Source organism: Rhinolophus ferrumequinum, chromosome 17 (genome assembly GCF_004115265.2).
Source record: "Rhinolophus ferrumequinum isolate MPI-CBG mRhiFer1 chromosome 17, mRhiFer1_v1.p, whole genome shotgun sequence".
NCBI classification, from domain to species: Eukaryota; Metazoa; Chordata; class Mammalia; order Chiroptera; family Rhinolophidae; genus Rhinolophus; species Rhinolophus ferrumequinum.
Genome location: NC_046300.1, coordinates 14,741,683 through 14,762,800, shown reverse-complemented (window position 1 = coordinate 14,762,800; position 21,118 = coordinate 14,741,683). Strand labels below are relative to the sequence as shown.

General features: G+C 48.0%; 1 protein-coding gene across 1 annotated transcript in view; it reads left to right on the top strand.

Annotated features, from left to right (window-relative positions):
• The window catches only part of ITGA9 (integrin subunit alpha 9), a 296,740-nt gene that overhangs the window by 77,345 nt on the left and 198,277 nt on the right, over positions 1-21,118 (top strand). The window contains exon 15 of the mRNA XM_033132690.1: positions 5,949-6,109. Coding sequence (XP_032988581.1) covers positions 5,949-6,109 — 161 coding nt within the window. The remainder of the gene's footprint in view (positions 1-5,948; positions 6,110-21,118) is intronic.

Here is a 21,118-nt window from a genome sequence, read left to right as displayed (position 1 = left end):
CTGCTGTGGCTTCTGGCAATACCGTGGGAACTACCGAGCTCCACGAGAGGGAGTGACTCTGCCTTGGCCCCTCAGGGAGGGTCCAGTCAGCAAAGCAGAAAGCACACCAGTTATTTTCTCACACAGAAGTTAGCGCTGGGAATCGACTAAGCAGGTCATACAGGGCCTGGTAGAAAGTACATCTAGCAGCCACCACTTCTGCGTCTGCACCAGCTGTCGTTCCCAGACCAGGTGCAGCAGCACATGGGACCTTGTTAGAAATGCAAATTCTAACTGAATCAGAAACTCTGGGGGTGGGGCCCAGCAACCTGTGTTTTGACAAGCTTCCAGGTGGCTTAGATCTGAGGACCTTGGGTCAGGGGGAACAAAGGGAAAAGGTTATACTTGGGTGAACCACTTCTTTGGGGTTATCAGAACCTGTTAGCAGGGAGAAGAGACCCTGCAGAGCTGAGACCTAAACCTCGCAGGAGGGGTCTCTTACCGGCTGCTGCTGCGGGTTTTTCTGAGGGGGTGGGGAAAAACTGAAACTAGAATTAACTGCTGTTGGAACCCGCTGCCGTGTCAAACTGTTGCTGGGTTAAGCTGACAGAAGCAGGCAGGCAGGAGCAAGCCCCTTCTCCCTCCTCCAGCCTTGCAGCCTCCCTCAAGCTCTCCATCTTGGCAGATCCACAGAGCTGCTGGCAAAGCAGAAACGAAGTTTGCAGAGCCCCATCTCCAGCGTTGCAGAGCAGAGAAGGCTGGGTTTGGAGCCGAGACACACCCGCTTCACTAATCAGCACAGCAAGGATCCAGTCACGTGGAGTTCCTGAAGCGCCTGTGGGGTCCTTCAATCCACAAATAGTTATTAAATTCTTATGTAGAAGTGCCAGACACGATGCTCGGTCCTGGGCACAGGGCAGAGAACAGGCCAGGCAAAGTACTTGCTTTCATGGAGCTTGCCAGCCAGGGGCAGGGAGGCAGGTGATCAAGACAAACATAACCGATGCTGCTGCTTCTGGATGTGTCTGAGCCCCTTTGTGTGGCAGGTCCTGTGCACAGTGCTGGGGCGCAGACACAGCATCTGACTCGAACAGCCTCACGACAGGTTTATAGTATATTTCATCAGGCAAGAGTTCTACCCATCCTACGTCTCCCTAATCACTTCATTCTCGGCTTGGGGGGGGTGGCCTGTGGCTCCTTGGAGCCTCCTGCCTGCCATATGTAAGGGTGGTGACTGCTGTCAGGAGAGGGCTTTGGCCCTGACCTACGGGCTGGGTCTGTACCTATTTGCTGGCCAGGCTGAAGCCTACACGTGCCTGTCAGTCTCTGGAGGCTGAGAATGGAGCCGGCAGTTCTGGGCTCTCACCAGAGTGCTAAGGTAAAAACCAGGAAGGGGTGAGCGCTAAGTGGTTGTGTGTTGTGCTCTGATTCTGCGTCCCCAGTTTCCATGACTCTCAGTCAGCCTGGCAAAGCTGTGAGCAAGCAGGGGTGCCCGCCCTGCCTTTGGACAAGCGGTTGAGTCCAGGTCCTGAGAGATGGCACCCACGTCACTCAAGCCAATCGCAGAAATAGGGTTGAAATGAGGTGACTTGTTCCGTGACCCTTCCTGAGGCTTTGGGGTGCATTTCTGCTCCAGAGAGTGTTTGCACACAGAGAACATTCTCTGAGCTCCTATTGATCTCTTGCGAAGCATGGAGATGAGATAATGAGGCCAATCCATGTTATATGAGTAATATTAGACCAGGGGGAACCTGGTTTACTAATTGCTCCTCATTTTTTTGGGGGGGGATAAAAATTAGGAAAGCTAGTAAAGTGAAAATCTCCTCCCTCTCCCACCTTCTGGTAAACTCTAAGGGAAGCTCAGAGTAACTCTGGAAGGAGAACTTATTAGCAAAATTTCACAGCTAAAATCATGTTCTGACGGAGAAAGGGAATGAATCAGAACTCGCTGGGAGAGACCAGAGCCCGAGTTGATGCGAGACAGCTGGCTCCCTCCTGGCCCAGGCCCGTGTGGGGGGCCCTCGGGAACCAGCTGGGGGCAGGGACAGGAGGCGGCTGAAAGCATTACTTGGGGCGGATCAGCTTTTCCATCAACATGACATCATTCGACATGGCATGGACGCAAGCTGCCAAAGGGAAAACCTGAAGACGTGAAATGTGCTATTGGAGGGGGCCCTAATCAGAACCACCACCCTCCCAAGGACGGGCGGGGGGCTGGCTGGGCTGGCTTGCATTAGGGGCACCCTCCCACGGGGGCTCCAGCCACCTGAATCAAGGGAGCTGATTGGCTGCTTCTGCAGCTTCTCCTCCCCTTCTTAGAGGCTCCCTTTCAGACACTTGGGGTGGGCGCTGTTTAAAACTACCAGCCGAGCTCAGGGCTTCAGAACGGTCTGCATTTCTTGCCACCCTGGCAGCTCCAAGACCCTCCTCACTCAGGCTGGGTTTCCCACTGTAAGTCTCCTTGTGGCTACTTTCTTCTAGAAGACAGTTTGCTATGAAGCGGACTTCTTTTTGTGTAATTTAAAATGTCACAGTAAATTTTAAATCAAGCAGAAGCACCAAGCAGGCAGTTCTAAAGACGAAAAGCTTCCAAAATGATGGCGCTTGGTGAATTGGAGAACACGGTCTGCCTGTGATTGTATACGTTAACATTTTAGAAAAGTCTGCTAGGTAAACGTGTTTGGCATGTCCACGCTCTGCCTTGAGCAGGGCAGCGGTTGTGGTCCTCAGCTCAGTTCCTAGGAGCTGAGTGATTTCTCCCCTTCCTTGAGTGGCAAGGGGAATATACTCGGTCAACAATTCTGCGGTGAGATGGGGCTTTGGAAAACTAAAGCTGGTATTTGGAACGCCCCCAGCACAGTGCTTGGCACATAGTGAGGGTCAAACTCATTCCCTTTTCCTGACTTGCTCCATCTTAATTTGGATTCTCCCAGAAGCAGAGCCTGGGTCAAAGATTCAAGTGCACGTATTTGATTCAGGACTTGATCCCAAGAGGCACCAGTAGGAAAGTGGGAAAGTGAGATGGGAAGGGAGGGCAGCTGCATCAGTCAAGGTTCTCCAGAGAAATGAAACAAGAGGATGCGTGCATGTTGCGACCGCAGCTTGGAAGCAGTCTGGAAGCAGAATGCCTTCTTTTTGTGGGGACTGTAGTCTTTTTCCCTTTGGTTTTCAACTCATTAGATGAAGCACCCCCCCACACAGACACACAGTACGGAGGATGATCTGCTTTATTCAAAATGTACTGATTTAACCATTCATCTCATCTAAAAAGTACTTTTGCAGTGACATCCAGATTGGTGTTTGACCAAATACCTGGGTACTGTGTGCTCGTCAAATTGACACGTAAAATAGAGCATCTTAGCAGCCAAATAGAAGGTGTGTTATGGAGCAAGTTACCAATGTGGGCAGTTGGAGCTGAATCCTGCTGGGGGACCCTGGGAGTCTGTGTGAAACACACCTCAGAGTCACCCCACTCAAGGGACGAGGGAGCTGGGGTCATGCAGTACTGGAGGCGGCTCTGGGGACTTGAGTTCTCAGCTATTTCTGGCCCGCCATGCATGTGGACAGAGCCACCAGAGAAAGCCCTTGGGAAACGGGATGCAGGTGCTGGCAGTTGTAAATTGGGCTGGACAGCAGAGAAATGGTAAAAGTGCAGAGGGTATGGGTGGGGCACTGATACTATCCGTTCTGTCTTCCTGTGTTCATTTCCACCCAGGCTTTCTCTGCGCTCAGCCAGCTCATTGCTGGCCAGATGGTTCAAACCCTCTGTTCTCTCCAAGATTACGCTTTCTGAGGGAGAGCCGCCATAGCACTCTCACCTGGGTGGAAGGTCAGGTAGGGGGCTGCAAAGGACACCCCACTCAGCAGCTGCCATAGTGGTTTTCCAAGGCCTTCTGGCTTAGCCTCCAGCAGTGCCCATCTCTAGCCCTGGTCTTGCTAAACGGAACTTGGAAACTCGTTTTATTTATACTTATCCTTTCTTACTCAATGCCTGTTGTTCAGAAAAATTAAGATCATAAAGTTCAGTTCTAGATCTCCCTACTTGTTTGGTTCTGCTACCTGTACCTTCAAAAAATGTCACCTTTTTTTTGGTCAGATAATGTAAAAAATGTACCCAGAACCAGTGTCGGAGGAATAACCCGGCACTGCAGATGAGGAGATTTCTAGATTCGGCCCTGAGGTGGGTGGTTCTCTGGCCTGGAGCAAGTCTTGTTCCTTAGATGGGGTCTCAGTTCCTCATCTAAAACTGAGGGTTTGGGACTAGATGGTCCCTAGGATTGCCCTAAAGACTTGACATTCGCTGAGTGTACCCCATTTCCCACTGTTGTCGGCTATAGGTTTCCTCGGTAGAAGTCCTTTCCAACATGCATTCTTTTCTTCTTAATAGTATCTCTTGGGATTATCCAGGTCTCAGGTCCCTTCTGGTGACCCAGCCTTACCTTGGAAATCAGCTGTTTGCTGAAATAAACAAGTTGGGGCAGACTTGCCACTGCTGACCCAGAATCTGCCAGCTTGGCATGGCAAGATGCCTGAGATGGCAGAGGCCCAGGAAAACCATTAAATGCATCGAAAACATGCCCCGTGGCAGTTGTGGAATGCCTGTCCAGGTCACTTGCCTCTTTCCTTGTTCATACTTCCCCCTGGGTATCCTCTGATGTTATTCAAAGCCGGAGCCATCCCTGCTGCCTGGCTTCTCGTACTGCACTGCAGGCAGGCACAGGGCTGCTGCTTAGTGATGCCAGAGCCCAGCTTCTACGAGGCTGCTGTGTGAAGTCGGGGTAGGGGCCGAGTCACCTGCTTTCCCATTTCTCAGCAGTCTCACCTGGTTGTTTTATGGACAGGAAGTTCCTTTTCTCTCACTTTAAAAATGTCATATCCCCCTGAATCCACAAAGCAGCTACACAACGAAAGGTGTTGCAGAGGGCCGGATCTCTGAAACAGGGTTCTTTGGTGCAGAAAAGCAGTGAAATAGGTCTGTTACTACTAATGCCCTATTTACCTGATAAAACGCACTGTCATACATTTACTCACAGACTCTGAAACAATGGAGGTGAAACCTTTGGGTTTCTCCGATGTGTATTCTGTATTGTGACCATTTCTGGTTGTTTGTGTGTTTTTAAATCCCAGATTGTGTCACGGTAGGTTCTGCCATCTGGCATGGCACACCGAGGTATATAGGTGATGAGTTTCCTCTTTTCAGAAAGGCACCTTAGCACAGGTCACATAGTGGTCATGGTTTTGTTGAAAGAGTAGGTAATAAAACGTGTGAGCACCACACTGGGCTGCCCAGGAAGCTTCAGCCTTTGTCTGAGTTTCTGTGAGTATACGTTCCGTAAGGGCAGGGCGTGCTGCCTGTGTTGTTCATTGCCGTATCCCCCTGTGCCTACACAGCGCCTGGCACATAGTCAGCACTCAGTGGACCGTGGACGGGGCACGGTACAATAGATGTAGTGCTTATAGAGCACGATTCGACATCTGTGAGATGAGTCAGAGTTAGTGGGTAATTTCTCCCTTGTGTTGGGCATGTATCCCAGTGTTTTATAGGAGTCAGAATTACATGCAGCCCTGATCATTTCAGCAGCTTCTAGTAATTTTCTATAGGTTCGCCATGGTGTCTCCTTTTTCAGGACACTAATTGTGTTGTGTACAGCCAATCGTTGATGTGTATATTGGTGGCTCAGTTGATAACTCATGAGGTTTAAATCAGGGAGCGCCATAAAGTATGACACACACAGCTTCCCCAGGAAGGCCGGGGGTTAGGCATCTGGCTTTCTCTCAATGCTGCGAGTGCCCTGACTGCGTGCTTCTTTCCGAGAAGGTGGTGACTTGGGGACACAGTCCTCTGTGTAGTGGAGGGCTAGGTGTCGTATGAAATGTGCTCGTGCTCCTGAGGGGCAGGGGGGAGTGGAGGTGGCCTTGTCACTGTGTGTGTGTGTTCTCGCTGACACTTGGACCTTATTTTTTGGCAGGCCTGAATTATGTTCTGACGGCTGATGTGGCCAAAAAGGAAAAGAGCCAGTTGCCCAGGGTCTACTTTGTGTTGCTGGGAGAGTCCGTGGGTCAGGTCTCCGAGAAGCTGCAGCTGGTCCACATGGAGGAGACGTGTCATCACTATGTGGCCCACGTGAAGGTCAGTCCTCCTTTTTCTCCTCACACTTTGATCTCTACAGATGTGCATCTGGAACTATGGAAACTGCTTTTATTGTGGATGACGTCTGCTCTGACTTCCCAAATCTTCGTTCACAAGGAGCACATTCCTTTCTTCTTCTTCTTTGACCGTTGGAGTCTGACAGCCCTTTATTTATCTTATGGTGCTGGTCTCAGCCTCCGAGGGGGTTCCGGTGGGCGAGGAGACCTGGCTTTGACTTGTTCTTTCGGGAGGTTTCTCTTTCTCTCTCCTCGATGAGGCTCCATAGTCTTCTCAGAGGACAGTCACAGAACGCATGCCTGTGAGGCTGGATGGCATGGCACCTGGTGCCTTTCTTAGTGGTCCACTACCTGTTCGCTCATAGTCACGGTCAAGGCGTTTGGAAACTGGTTGGACTAGATTGTTCTCCCTTGATTACGTTCTGTTTCTTTCAGGAGTGCATTTTTCTTGGCCCTCTCACCCTAAATAAACTCTCAAATGTTTTTCTCCTCTTGAAAATGTTTGTTAAATACACTTTACTGCTAATTCAGGAGGTCAGGGTTTCATTAGTGACAGGTGCTGGCCGGGTGGGAGTCTTGGCGGTGCCCAATGCTACAAGAATGGCCAGCCACTGACCCACAGGCAAAGGCAGAGAGCATAGGAGGTGGAAGGACCAGCATGACCCAGGCCTCCTGGTGGGAAAAATGAATGGATTTTGAAGTCACACAGACCCGGTTCGTATCTAGTTGGATAAACACTTTGACTTCTCTGTGTCTGCATCTCCAAAATGGGCACAGTAACACTTAACCTTGAAAGGTGGTTGTAAGAATTAAACATTATGTGATGAATATACTTAGAGGACCTCGCATGGAGTCTGACACAAAGCGAGCACCAAGCATTGTTATCGTTTGGTTGGGCTGTATGTAATTGCCAATATTCTCACATTCCTGACTTACAAGAATGGCGATTTCATGTCGTTCCACCTGATATTATTAGCCAGTGGCTTTTTGGGTGATAGCAAAAATAGTCCACAGATTAGAGATGAAGTGTCATTCTATTATTGCATTTAGTGCCAGAGCAAGAGAATAACAGCTGCTTCTAGGTTGTATCTAGAGAAGTGCCCCACACATCCATGGCACTTGATCTGGCCCAGAGCCCATGACTCCATGCCCCTGAGATGCTTTCCGTGGGGCTGGGCCGTGTCTCCCAGCAGGATTCAAGCTGGGGCCTGCCCAGACCCGCTGCCCGAAGGCCAGGGGTGAAAGCCATTTGTAAAGCAGTTCATGCTCCTGCTAAGCCCACCAGCCACCTGCCCCTCTGGGTGTTGCATTACATGGCTCATGGGTGCCCCTGCGGGTGTGACGCTGCCCAGGACAGGCTCACATCCAAACATTGCCGGGCGTTTCAGTGCCCGTGCTTGGTATCTCAGACTGACCGGAGAGGCAGCATCTTCCCTTGGGCTTCCTCCTGCGGGTTCCTCCACAAATGCTTTCCATAAGGCCCTCTGCGACGTCTTGCATTGGCTGGGAGATTGCCTTCATGTGTAGCTGCCAGGGGTCCTGGCCACAAGAGAGGGCCGCACAGGGCCCGCAGGCCTCTGCAGAGTGTGCTCCGGGTACAGCAGTAATGAGATGCAGGCCAGAGGCAGGGCTGTTTCTGTGATGGCCTCTGAGGGTTCACTGGGGAAGAGCAGGACTTCCTGATCTTCAGGGTGGCCAGATTTAGCAAATGAAAATAGGATTTCTAGCAAAACCTGTATTTCAGATAAAGAACAAACAAAGTTTTTTTAGTATAAGTATGTTCCAAATAGCGTGTGGGATGTACTTATACTAAAATTTATTTGTTGTGTATCTGAATTGAACTGAGCATCCAGTTGGAAGAGTCAACCTTAGCAATACCCTTCCGCCCCACACGCAGAACCTCCGCATTCAGTCCACACACGGCCGACAAGAAGAGAGATGGAGAGGGAGGTCAGAGGGGTGTGGAGGCTGAGGACTCGGCGCAGCAGCAGCGCCAGCAGAGACTTTTATGTGATTCTTTGGGTCGTTTTAGGGAAACGCAACGAACTTAGACGTGGGGAAATTTGGATATAGTTATTGCTTGACCATTTCCTCACGCAAGGAGGTGATTAGTCTCTGAGGCCTTTCCTGGGCAAGAGGCAGCACCCCCGTTAAGCAGTGCGCAAGGTGGCCGATAACTTCCAGGCACAAGGAGAGGTGTTTCTTCTACCAGGTATTGCCTGGATCATAGCAGAGGACCTGGGGAATGGCAGGGTGAGCCAGTGTGGGTGAGTGCTAATGAGCTGGCTGGCTGTCCGCAGTGTGGCCCAGCTGGCCCGGCCTGTGGTTTCTCCAGATGTGGGAAAACAGCTGTGGAGGCTGTGGCTCTTGTGGGGCCGAGACAGGCAGCAGGGCTGGGGGGAGGAGTGGCAGCCTGGCCGCCTCCTGGAGCGGGGACTGGGAGCCGGGGGTTAGGGCCTGGGAGCGCAGCATAGCCTTGACCTCAAGTGGAGCCTTCTCAATGGGGCTTTCTAGACAGCGGAGGAAGATAAATAAGAGCGTTCTGGCTTATCATGCACCATATGGCCAGCAGACAGTGAGGCAGACACTAGGGGCTGGGTGGGTTTTGTTTAGGCTATCTTTAGGTATTTTTTTCTTTTTCTCTTTAAGCCTTTTCCAATCTCCTTTTTTTTTTTCCTTTCTCCTTTTCCCTAGAAGTTTTCATTCCATATATGGTGATAAGTATCTGCCATACAAGACTGCTGGAGCTAACACCTGCCTCCCAGGCTAGTTGTGTTGTCCCTTGCTTTGTTCCGTTCCCGGCCCAGATGGGACCTCCAGGGTGTACAGAATTTTGTGATAAACCCCGTCCTCCCGGGGGTGCCAGGTCCATGCTCAGGGCCTCACTGTGGTCGGCAGAGCTGCGGCCATTCCATCTGCTTCCTTGGCCTCTCTGCCCCAGAGTCCACGTGCCCCCGTGTCTCTCCTCTCCTTCCACAAACTGGCCCAGTTTTGGGGATGGGCCCCTTCTGCTCGTGAAGTGGGCTGGAAACCTTTCGTGGATCACCACTAGGTCTCAGTTTACCTCCCCAGCCTCATTTTCTGCATCACATCACGTGCGCCCGGGGCTCTCGTCAAGGTGAACGGCCCCCTTTCCTCCTGGAACGTGTCGACCATGCTTCTCTTCTTCGTTCCTGTGCTCACCCCAGCGCCACTGGCGCTTCAGTCACCAGAGGCCAGTTTTTGTCATATCCATGTACAACCATGTACCGTAACCTGGATGGGGTTTGCATGGTTTTGATGTTCAACACATACCTCCTGCGGTATTTTATTTCATATTTTTTCTTTAAATTGGCTGACTCTGGCCTCAAATAAAATAATTTAAAACAGAAACGTTGTATCCTCCTGTAAGCAGCAAACCAGTCATCACAGGCCAAAACAGAAAGTAACTGTAAAAATAAATACATCGAAGACACAACAATGTCATTGAGTTCTAACTGGATTTACTGTTTGCCAAAGTCTCTGAAGGAGCAGCCTGCCCTTCTGTGTGTTAGAAGGGGAAATTATGGAGTGCTAGGGAACTAGTAAAGACATACTGGCACCAATCTGGAACTTTCTCTCTGATGCATTCAGAAGAACTAAAGGGATGTTGACTGGGGAATAACTTTCCAGTATGTCGGTCCTTTTGTAGAGCCATGCCCACGTGCCATGGAAAACCATGTCATGAGCCCCGAAGGGAAGCCCTACGTCCTGGTCGTGCTGTGCTGTGGTTGGTTGTGCCTCATCACTCTTGCCTGCTGAAGGACTGTCTGTTCTTCACGGATCAGTCCGTTCACAGGTCTTAAACCTCTTCAGCCAGCCACTGTCCTTGGTGATGCTGCCATCAACTTCCTGACTTTTTGAGCTTGTTCCATGCTGTCCAACTCCTGCTCTGAGCATGATAGGCACAAAATAAATGCGTGTGAAACCGAAACTTGTTGAAGTGACCACTCGGCTCAGCTGGAGTGAGGGGTCGCAGGGAGCATCCGATCGGGGTGGGTCCTGCTCGCCTCTCTGTGGACCTACAGCTGGGAAGGGAGATGTTGGAGCAGAGAGTTTGGGTTGCATGGCTCATGCTGGGGGATAAATATGAGCTTCCTGTCACTACTCCTTCATTTTCTGGTCTCCATGTATTTACCTGGATGATAACCGCTCCATCGTCAGGTTCTGCATCTTGAGAAAGCCAGCCCTTTGTGAAATCAGGTAATTGTGTATGGTGGGCAAACTGGGAGCCTCTTCAGGAGCCAGGAAGCCAGGGTGACAGTTTGGAGTCTAAATAGGGATGGTGGAGAAGCCCAGGCAAGGAGGAATATGGGGTCACTTGTGTCATTCCCAACTGTGAGGATCAATGACACCCTCTAGAAGCCTTCCAAAAACCTTTGGTGAGCAAAACCGTGTGTCGGACACTGTCAAGGGAGCCAATAGCAAGGATTCATGTAAAAAGGCCAAAAAGCCACTGCACACTAGACAAGGGCATGTAAAAGCATAGTGGCTTTCTGAGTACCTGCAGATATTCATAAGGCTGTTGTTTTATGTCGTTGGAGGAATTTTCAAGGGAGTTTGGACCTTCGGTTAGTGCAGCTGCTTTGTCACTTGTAAGGGCAGATGGTCGTCCTGGCCTGGCAAAGGGCAGGACATCACACTGGCGACCACGTCTTCTCTGAGGTTACGCCTTGAGGTCTGCCCTGGTGTTTTAGTTTGTTTCCATTTTCACATCCAACAAAATGTCTTAGGACCAAGCTCCAGTCACACGACACTGAGTTTTCAGTGTTGGACCTATTGAGTGCTGTTTGCCGAGGTATTGGGAGGCTTTTATTTTCTTGTTTAAGAAGTTGAGGAAGGGAGATGAGGTTGGACTAAGTAAGAACTCTGTGTGATGAAGAGGAGAAAGGAAAGCAGCAAAGTTTTCTTCTGTATCTGGAAAATAACATGCTAAATCTCTTGGTCATCTTGATAAGTCAAAGCAATACAGTAAGTCCTCACTTAACGTCATCAATAGGTTCTTAGAGCTATAGTGAAATAGTATATAACAAAACCAATTTTACCATAGGCTGATTGATACAAACAAGGTTCCTATGCCATCTCATCAGTGTTACAATGAAATAACGTTGAATGAAACAGTTCTATTTGAGAACCTGTTGTAGCTAAAACAAACAAACAAACAAACAAAAAACGTTGCAAGGTGTGGGACCTTAGGTGTAGCAGTTCATCTTAAAACTTTTGTTTGTTTTTTTAAAAATTGGGAGTATATGCACATAGTTAAAAAACACTAAGGTTCTAGAAAGAAAGGACTTCTCTCAGCTACTTGTTTCTGTGGCAAAGGCAGCCATGTTTCAATTTCTTGTGTGTCTTTCAAAACGTACACAAAGCTGTGTGTGTGCACCCCTTTCGTTCTACACACATGGCAGCGTGCTGTGGCACACTGTTGTGCCACTTGCTTTTTTCTTTTAAAATTTCAAACAGCAGAATAAACAGATTTTTGTAAGTCTGTACAATGGAATACTACTCAGCAATAACAAAGCATGAACTACTGGTATACACAACGACATGGATGAATCTCAGAAGCATTTTGTTAAGTAAAAGAAGCCAGACATAAAAGGCTATTACTAGAATGACTCCATTTATAGGACAATGTGGAAAAGGCCAACTCAAGAGACAGAAAACAGATCAGTGGTTTCCAGGGGCCAGGGATGGAGGGGGTGGCAATGATTGACTGCAAAGAGTCATGAGGGAACTTTTTGGAGTCGTAAGAATGTTCTAGATCATGATGGTGGTGGTTATATGACTGAATACATTTAGTAAAGCTCATCAAAGTGTACACTTCAAATGAATGAATGTTATTGTGTGTAAATTATGTATCAATTAAACTTACTATTTTTAATGCATCTTGGAGGTTGTTCCATATTGGTGCATGTAGAGTTTCCCTGTTCTTTTTCATGTCTTCATGGTATTCTGCTGAAAGACTACCCTTAGAGTTATTTAACCAGTCCAGGGAATCTTCTGAATGTCAGCTCCAAGCTGACTTCACCTGTAGTTCATAGATCAGTAATGTCAGTTTGCTTCTCCAGAAGTGGGTCAGGCTCCCTTTTTGGAAGACCCTCAACTTGCCTTGGGAAGGGGGATAGCCCTTCAACCTGAATGGATTGTCCCTTCCTGCTGCACTCAGCTCCTCTCCCCTGCCCCAACCTGTAGTGTCTTAGGATCCCTTAAGAGGGCAGATGGAGGGGCCCTGGTGGTCCCTGAGGTGGCCTTGGACCTGTGTCCTGAAAAGGACATGCCTTCAGCCATGGGTTACCAAGGAAAACTGGGGAGGTTCTTCTTCATTCCTGCAGTCCGCTTTGTGCTTTTGGCAGGCTGTTTGTCTGTAGGTGGCACAAATGGCCTGAATGTTTGCTAAAGGGATGCTGGACAGTCGGGCAGGGGAAGAGAGTAAGGCCGGGATGAGTAGAACTGATATGCGGAAGCTGCCGTCATGTCTAGCTCAGTTGTCCAGCTGCTCATATGATGTGCTCTGGTCATATAGATGTCACTCAGGAACGGGGAGGCCGGGCTCTGGGGACCATGCTTGACGTCAACTCATTAAGTGTGGGTTGCTTTGACCATTCTGGGAGGCCATATTGTGCATAGCTGAGTGCAAACTGGGGAAAAATAAAAAATGGAAGGGCTGTGGTGAATATTCCACGTGGGAGCTGATCACTTCCACGAGTGCCTCTGGCTATTGCTTGCTTTTTGGGGTTGCGTGAAGGTTTCTTAGTCTTCTACATTCGGACAGTGCCATAGGAGACAAGATTGGTAAAGGAAGGTACAGTGATTCTAATCCAATGGCTTTGCCCACCTCAATTCTTCTTTGGAACAAGGCTGATATATAAACAAACACAGTCATGGCATTGTCTTCTAATAGTTTTCTCATAATCGTATTTCACCTTTGTATAAGACAGGCTTATAGCAATTGTTTTGGGTGAAAATTTCATTTTAAGAGGCAACTTTCTGTTTACAGTTATTGACTTACACTAGGTGTTCCTATATACTCTCGATGCCCTTATAACAGCAATATTCTTGTGCAGTCACACATGATAATGTGTTCCGTCTTACCGGTTTTGTCTTTGCATTTGAGATGTGATTATAAAGGATCATAAAGATTTTCCTTCACCCTCTAACCTAGAACTTACAAATTCATTATAAGGGTGATTCCCTTCAAAGCAATCATCTTTTAGTCGTTCCTATTTTGGAATTTCCTCCCGGGTTTGTTTATTTACTGTTTTAAAAATTGAGGGATAGCTGACATATAACATTATATTAGTTTCAGCTGTACAACATAATGATCTGATATATGTGAATATTGCAAAATGATCACAGTCGTCAGTCTAGCTAATATCCATCACCACACACTTACAACTTTTTTCTTCATGATGAGAAATTTTAAGATTTATTCTCTTAGCAACATTCAAATATACAATATATTATTAACTACAGTCACCATGATGTACATTACATCCCCGGGACTGACTGACTTTATAACTGGAAGTTTGTACCTTTTACCCATTTCCCCACCCCCTACCTCTGGCAATCAATAATTTCTTCTCTCCAGGAGATTGGTTTTATTTTTGTTTTGTTTTTAGGTTCCCCATAAAAGTGCTCACTTATGTTTGACATACGATATTTGTCTTTCTTTGTCTGACTTACTTCACTTACCATAAACGCAGTTTAACTTTACCCACTGGCTGATAAGCTTTCTGAAAATTGAACAGTTGGCTCTTGCAAGCCAGCTACCGTGAGCTCCCCTGGCAGTAAACACTGTCTGTTGTGTTTGTTACTAAGTCGATCATAACACTCAAGGCATGCCTACCACACAGATGTTTGAGTGTCACAGTTTTTTTTCTTCTTCTTGTTTCCTGTGGCTTTTTAAATTGACGAATAATAGGAAAGTAAATTTGTGGGGTCAGCTTAACCACCAGACCACAGCTATTATGTTTGTACATTTGGTTCAGAGACACTCTGTAGTTTGACTGAAATCATTAAATGGTTTCATTGTTTCCATTTAAACTATTGCAGAAGATTTTATTCAAATTGTTCGAGCTCTCCGTTCCTCACCCCCGGACCCATTGTACATGTTGAGATTCCGTTCATCAATTGTCTGCACACAAGAGTAATCAAGAGCTGATTGTTGAACCGCTTGGAGGAGAGCAAGGGAGGTTACCTCCCACAGGTTTGAACACCGGGCATCTCACCTCTCAAAACCAAATTTGGCCCTGATTAGTGCAGGATGGACTGGCTCACAGGAGTCATTTTCAGCCTTTTGGTTTTCGTGCGTGGTGACATGATCAAGTAGAATCTGAGGGCTGGTCCTGCCCTTTTCTTACTCGTTGCTCTAATCAGAAGTAGCATATCAAGGTGGCCCAAATTGTACTATTAAACTCTTTGCCTTCTTCACTTCCTCCTGAACCATCCATTCCGAAAGCCATTTGTAGAGTTCTCTGGCCTAGTTAGTGAACCCCACATGGTTCAAGGAGCAACAGGCTTGGGACCCACCCTTTGTGTAGTAGCCGGTCCCTCAGTCCATTCCCAGGGCTGCCTCGACCAGGCCCCACAGCCCTCGTCTCTCCTCCTAAGTAGAGCAGTTGTGTCTGAGACACATCCAACTCCACGTGGCAGGGCCCGTGATGGCCTCTGAATGAAGATGGATGAGCTGAATGGCCTCAGCCACAGTGTTTTCCTGCAAAGGCCCTGGACCATGGGGCCAGCTCACTGGGCATCCAGTGCTGTCTCCGGGCTGACTGCAGGAGGCTGGAGGCAGTAGCTCAAGTCTGGACTGATAATGAAAGCTGTGTGTTTAGGGAACTACAAGAAGGGGAAGTGGGGGGAAGAGAGCTCCCCTTCGTGCCGTGCGTCACGTTAAGAGAGGACATGGATAAAAACATCCATTAACAGGTGATGACTGTATCTGGGTGAGGTTGGCAGTGGGTGTCTGTCCAGAGAATTCCTCTTCTAAGGAAGGATTCTGAGCCAGCTAAGTGTTTGAAGGGGGTGATTATAATAATAGGATAACTTACTGAACCAGTTCCAGCTCCCTCGAAGGTGATTCATTGGGTCATGAATAAGGTTTCCAGTACCATGGTGTCTGGAAGGAGTCCCTAGTTCTTACTGCCACCTGTGAATACGACCTAATACCTTTGGCTTTCACCAGGTATCAGTCAGGAATTCCGTTCAGCTGCCAGAAATCGAGACCTGACTACAGGGGCTTAAGCTTATCAAGATGACCTCTTCTCACATAATAAGACTCTTAGAGGAAGAGAAGTTGCTGGTGTTATTTCAGTGGCTCAAGGATGCAATTCTCGTGACCTTTCACTTATTCAGGAAATATGTACTGAGTGCCCAGTGTCCTAGGCTGTGTGGGCTCCCCGCTCCATCCGTGAACAAACATCCTTGCCCTCTTGGAGTTTATATGCCAGTGGATGGAAATAGACAGTAGATCGAATAAAGAAGTATCTTAAAATGTGTTCGGTGATGAGGAGAAAAGAAACGTGTAGAGCAAGGTGAAGCAGGTTGGAAGTGCAGGTTGGGCTTAAGGTAGTCAGGGTGACCTCACTGAGAGGGTGAGATTAGACCCAAGACTTGAAGGAAGCAGGAGTTAGCAAAGCAGCTTCCTGGACGACGTGTTCAGAGAGGGCCGTGCAGTGTTAGGTATGTGTGAGGAGGAGCAGGGAGGCCGGTGTGGGAGCAGAAAGCGAGGAGAGGAGGTCCTGGCAGTGGTGCAGGTGGGGCAGGTCACATCAGGCCTCGTAGGCGTGGGAAGGTCGTTGCTTTGGTCCTGAGTGAGATGGGAAGCATCTGAGGGAACTGAGCAGAGCAGTGACATGGTCTCACTTTCCATTCTGAGCGGTCCTCCTGTAAAGGACCCTTCTGGCTGCTGTGTTGAAATGGACTGTAGGAGGTGGGATAGAAGAAGAGCATAATCAGGAGACTGTTCGAGCACCCTTGGGAAGAGAGACTGGTGGTCTGCCTGGGTGAGAGCAGTGCAGGCAGTGAGCAGTGCTGGAACTCTGCATACATTTTGAAGGCATCCATCCTGAGGGAGGGTTCGACCATCCGTGTGAGGCGCTGAGACGTTGTCAAAGTTCACTCCAAGATTTTTCCGCCTGAGTAACTGGAGTTACTCAGTTAGAAGATCTGGAGTTCATTGTTAGACACGTTGAGTTTGGAAGTATCCACGTGGGAGTCATCAGCAGGCAGATTGTATTGAAAGCTGTGAGATGTAATGAGATCACCAAGGTGGTGAGAGAGAAACAAGGACGAAGGACACTCCTCGATCGCTAGGGGAACTTTTTCCTCGTCTTTTATTGATCATTTACTGTGATGTTTTACATGCACATTTAGTCCTTATAAGAACCCAACAACACATAATTCTATGCATAAGATTATATGTATTATAATTATATGTACATATATATATATACACACATATATATATATATAAATACAATCCCATTTTAGATTTGATGAATCTGGGGCTTAGAACATTTAATTTACTACAGGTCTCAGAACTGATCAGCTGCAAAGTCTTGGGTTTGAATCCCATTTGGCAACTTAGTAGCTCTGTGCCCTTGAACAGATTTTGTAATCTCAACATCATGGCCCACAAGAAATGGTGAGTACTGTAAGGACGCTAAAAGTCAGTCTGAGCCCAAGAAAGCCCTGGTTCTGGGAGGCCTGTCTCTGCGCAAATTGGTACTTGGTTTCCCAGGTTAGTCAGAGAACTTGACCCACGGAGGCTGCTGCACATGTGTGTTTCTACCTGATGTGCTCTGTGACAGGAGGAAAGCTCAGGTGTGGGTCAGGGAGCCCAGAGCAGGGGAGAGGGCTGGGGGAATGGAGCTTCTCTTTTCTCCTCTTTGGTCTCCCCGTCTATCTTTGGCCTCAACCATTTAAAAAATAAATATCGTTTCACCCTCTTTTGAGGAAGTTGAAGTCTGGTTCATGCATTCAGCCCACCAGTAGGTATGGAGTACACACACGTGTTGGGTGCCAGGCTCTGCTGGGTGTGGGGACATGAAGATGAAAAAGAGCAGGCCCGCCCTTGAGAAGCTCCGATTATTTCACACCTGCATTTGGGGTAGTGCCTCACTTGGCCAATTCTCAGCTTTGCCCCTCTTGCCCCATGCTTTTCTATTTTCACTTCACTTCTAAACGCATCACTGATCTAGTGACCTACGTCCAGGCGTACCTGGGACAGGCCCGCTGACACCTGTTGTCCTACTTATCCCTCGACTCTCAGTGCATGCCAGTTTGGATAGCAAATTATGTATGTCACTTCCGTGGTTGAGTGCCTGCTGTGTGCCCGACCCTGTGCCGAGCCCTGGGCTGATGGAGAACAGTAAGATGCAGCCCCGTATCCAGGGAACTCTTGGTCTGCGGGGCATGTGTTCTGAAAGCCGTGACCTGGCAGGTCAGGCAGCCTGCCTTCCAGACTCCTTGCTTTCGCTTTTGTTGCTCCCCTCCCACCAGCTCCACCTGTGCAAAGCTTACTTCCCTTTGCAGAATGGCTGCCTGCCAGCCTAATCCCTCGCCACCCTCACTCCTCTCACCCCACTGGGCTGTGGGCCTTCTTTCGGCCTGTGTTACTTGGTGTCAGTCTGCTTTGGCTGCCATAACAAAGTATCACAGACTGGGTGGCTGAAAGAACAGAAACTTATTCCTCACAGTGCTGCAGACTACAAGTCCAATATCAAGATGTCAGCAGAAGTGGTTTCTTCTGAGGCCTCTCTCCTTGGCTTGCAGAGGGCTGCCTTCTCCTTGTGTCCCCACCGCCTCATAGTTTTCCCTCTGTGTCCCAGTCTGCTCTTCTTATAAGGTCACCGGTCCTATTGGATTAGGGCCCAGCCCACAGACCCCATTTTAACTTAATTACCTCTTAATTACCCTACCTTTAAATAGTCACATTCTGAGGTACTAGGGATTAGGGTTTCAACATATGAATTTTAGGACATAAATCAGCTCATAAGACATTGGTACTTGATTTTTGTATCCTCTACTAGATAATCAACCCTTTTAGGGCAGGGAGCTTATGACATTTGTCATAAGTTGGAATTTCCAGGCAGGTGTCCTCACTGCCTCTTTTTAGCCCTTTGTGATTTTGCTTATTATTTTTTTAATAGCCCAAACCCACCAGATGGTGATTGTGGAGTCGCATGTACACTCTCACCCATGTGCCTTCCCAGATGACTTAACCTGCCTTGGAAGGAATGAGGAAAGGACCCTGGGCCATGCCTAATATGAGATAGGACCCCCAAAATGCTTGTCAAATGACTGACTAGGTTCTAATGCCATTTCTTTCTTACCATCAGTTTCAAAGAATGAATAGAGTTAATGGACTAACCTTCAAAGGAGAGACTTTTTTTTTTTTCCCTCACTGATATAATGAATCAAACTTTTCTGATCCTGGAAAGATTGTGGTGGATGAGACTGTATGAACACATACACACATACACACAACATAACCATTTTGGGGGTCATTTATGTTAAAAATATAAGGAATTGCTTTCTGGATTATCTCTCTCCTTGGGTATAAATGTAATACAGGGAAAGGCAGCGCTCAGATATTTACCCCACAGTGTTGGTGTGAGGATAAAATGAGACCTTGCTTACAAAGTGCTAAGCTCAGCACACTGGAAAATATGCAAACACATGTGTAAGAGTCTTCTGTAAATCCACTGAGCTGGAATTTCCAGACAGGTGTCCACATTGCCTCCTTTTAGCCCTTTGTGATTTTGTTTATTATTTGTTTAATAGCCCAAACCCACCAGATGGTGATTGTGGAGTCGCATGTACACTCTCTCCCATGTGCCTTCCCAGATGACTTAACCTGCTTTGGAAGGAATGAGGGAAGGACCCAAACAATTTCAGGAAATGGTTCAAGGCTATATCTTCAAGAAAATCACACAGAGCAATTGCCCGTATAGACCATCAGCGCTATAGCTCTCTGGGATGCCTGCTTGCTGGCCTGGTGGCAGGAAGTTGATTTAGATGGAGGAGAGCCACTCCTAGGCCCCAAGGTAGTGGTACCTCCCTTCCTTCTGTCCAGGAAGAGGAGTTGTCCCCAGAGTGGAAACTCTAGGGCATCACTGTCCAATAGAAATGTAATGCAGGGCATATGTGTAATTGTAAATTTTCTAGTTCCTACATTGAAAAAGTTAAACCAGTAAGATTAATTTTAGTGACATACATTATTTAACCAAATATATCCAGACATGATTTCAACATGTAATTAATATAACTATTAATGAAACTCTATTTACGTTCTTTTTTGTACTAGGTCTTTGAAACCTGGTGTGTGTTTTAGTCCCATTTTACGTGCTCGCTAGGCACATGTGGGTAGTGCCGGTCTAGTCTCCTGATCACTTTGGGAGACCTTGGGATTGCTGCGGGGGGGCCTGAGTGGGAATTCACATGTGCGAACATTTCCTGAATCAGCCAGTGGTCAAAGTGCAGCTTCTGGCCCCTGAGGTTCTGAGAAACATTGGAATATTGTAAAGGCTGCCTTCATACTTAAATTAGGAAGCATGCTTCTGAATTTCCTCAGCGGGAGTTCCTGGAGCCCAAGTGCCCATAAACATGGTGCTGAAGGTCTACAGAGTCTTTTTAGCCTTTCAGAAAGCCTTGCAGGGGTCCAGTGATTGTCATCCTGCCGCGATAATGTCAGCAGCGTTCCTTCCCACCGGTGTATTAGGACAGCTTGCTGGTGAGCCTGTGCTGAGCCGACTCTGCTTAGCTTTTGATGACTTGTGGGGATTCCTGGGTTCCTGCTAGAGGGGGTGGGGCTGAGTGAGTGGGTGAAGAAGTGCCTGGGGCCAGAGAGGCCCACATTTCTCGGGTCTGTGCTCTTCGCCCACTGGCGCAAGTACAGACCTTCTTGGGACTCATTTGTCAGCCCTGTTAACACTCAGAGGCGGGGAGGGCACAAAAAAAATCGATGAAGTAAGTGAGCCCTATTACTGGTTAAGTGCTTCCTGTTTTGAAGTCAGGGTGTAAGCATTTCCTGTGTGCCACAAATAATGCTCTCCACCTGATGGAATGCCTGGGAAATGCAACTTTGCCCTTCCTTTAGCTCTTCTGTCTGCAGCTGCTCTGTGTATGGGGTTCCCCCTGTTTTCAGAGCAGAGAACCATGAATAAGGCACTTGGGGCCACCACACGTGTGCCATAGCTCGGGCCACACTGGGTGTGGGAGGACTGCAGAGTTTGGCAGCCCATCCAGTGTTGGGTGCTGCAGATAATCTGAAAGGCGAACCAGCGTCCACCTCTGTGTAATCACACCCCCTCCTAGTTCTGCCCCTGATCAGCCACAGGCATCTGTCTGTCCACCCTCCCAACCCCCCACTTCCTGTTTCCTCCAGGGCTCAAGGTCCCCAGTTCCTCTGGGTCTCCAGTTTGCTATTCCATTAGTGAAATACCCACAATCTTTGTTTTTATTCCTTTCTTCCTCTGTGTCTGACCTTTAACCTTCCCCACCCTCCCCCCAAAGGTCAGGGAAAATAAAGAAGAAATGCCAACCAGCCAGTTTTGCTCCTTATCAACAAAAGTGTAGGGGAGATTCCTGCAACAAGTAGGTTAAATGGATGTGCTAATTCCTTCCTGTTTGCCAGTTCCCTCCAATTGGTTGATAAAATCACACCACCTCAAAACACAGCTGGCTTGACTTTTCCACCACATTGGCAGTATGTGTGGGTCTGGATTAAACAGGGATTTTATGTAGGGTGCTCTTCTGAATCTGACATTTGTTCCTCTTTTATCCTATACTTTCCCAGGCTTGATGTCCCTCTTCTCATCTATTTGGTAAGAGAAATGTTAACATATAGCCATGGTATCCTCACCTGGTCAATTAATGAGCCAAAAAGTTCCATAAACTTAGGTTACAACCGAGGTAGTACTGGCAAGAAACAGACATGGATTCAAAGCAGTTGGGGATAATCTTTTTAATG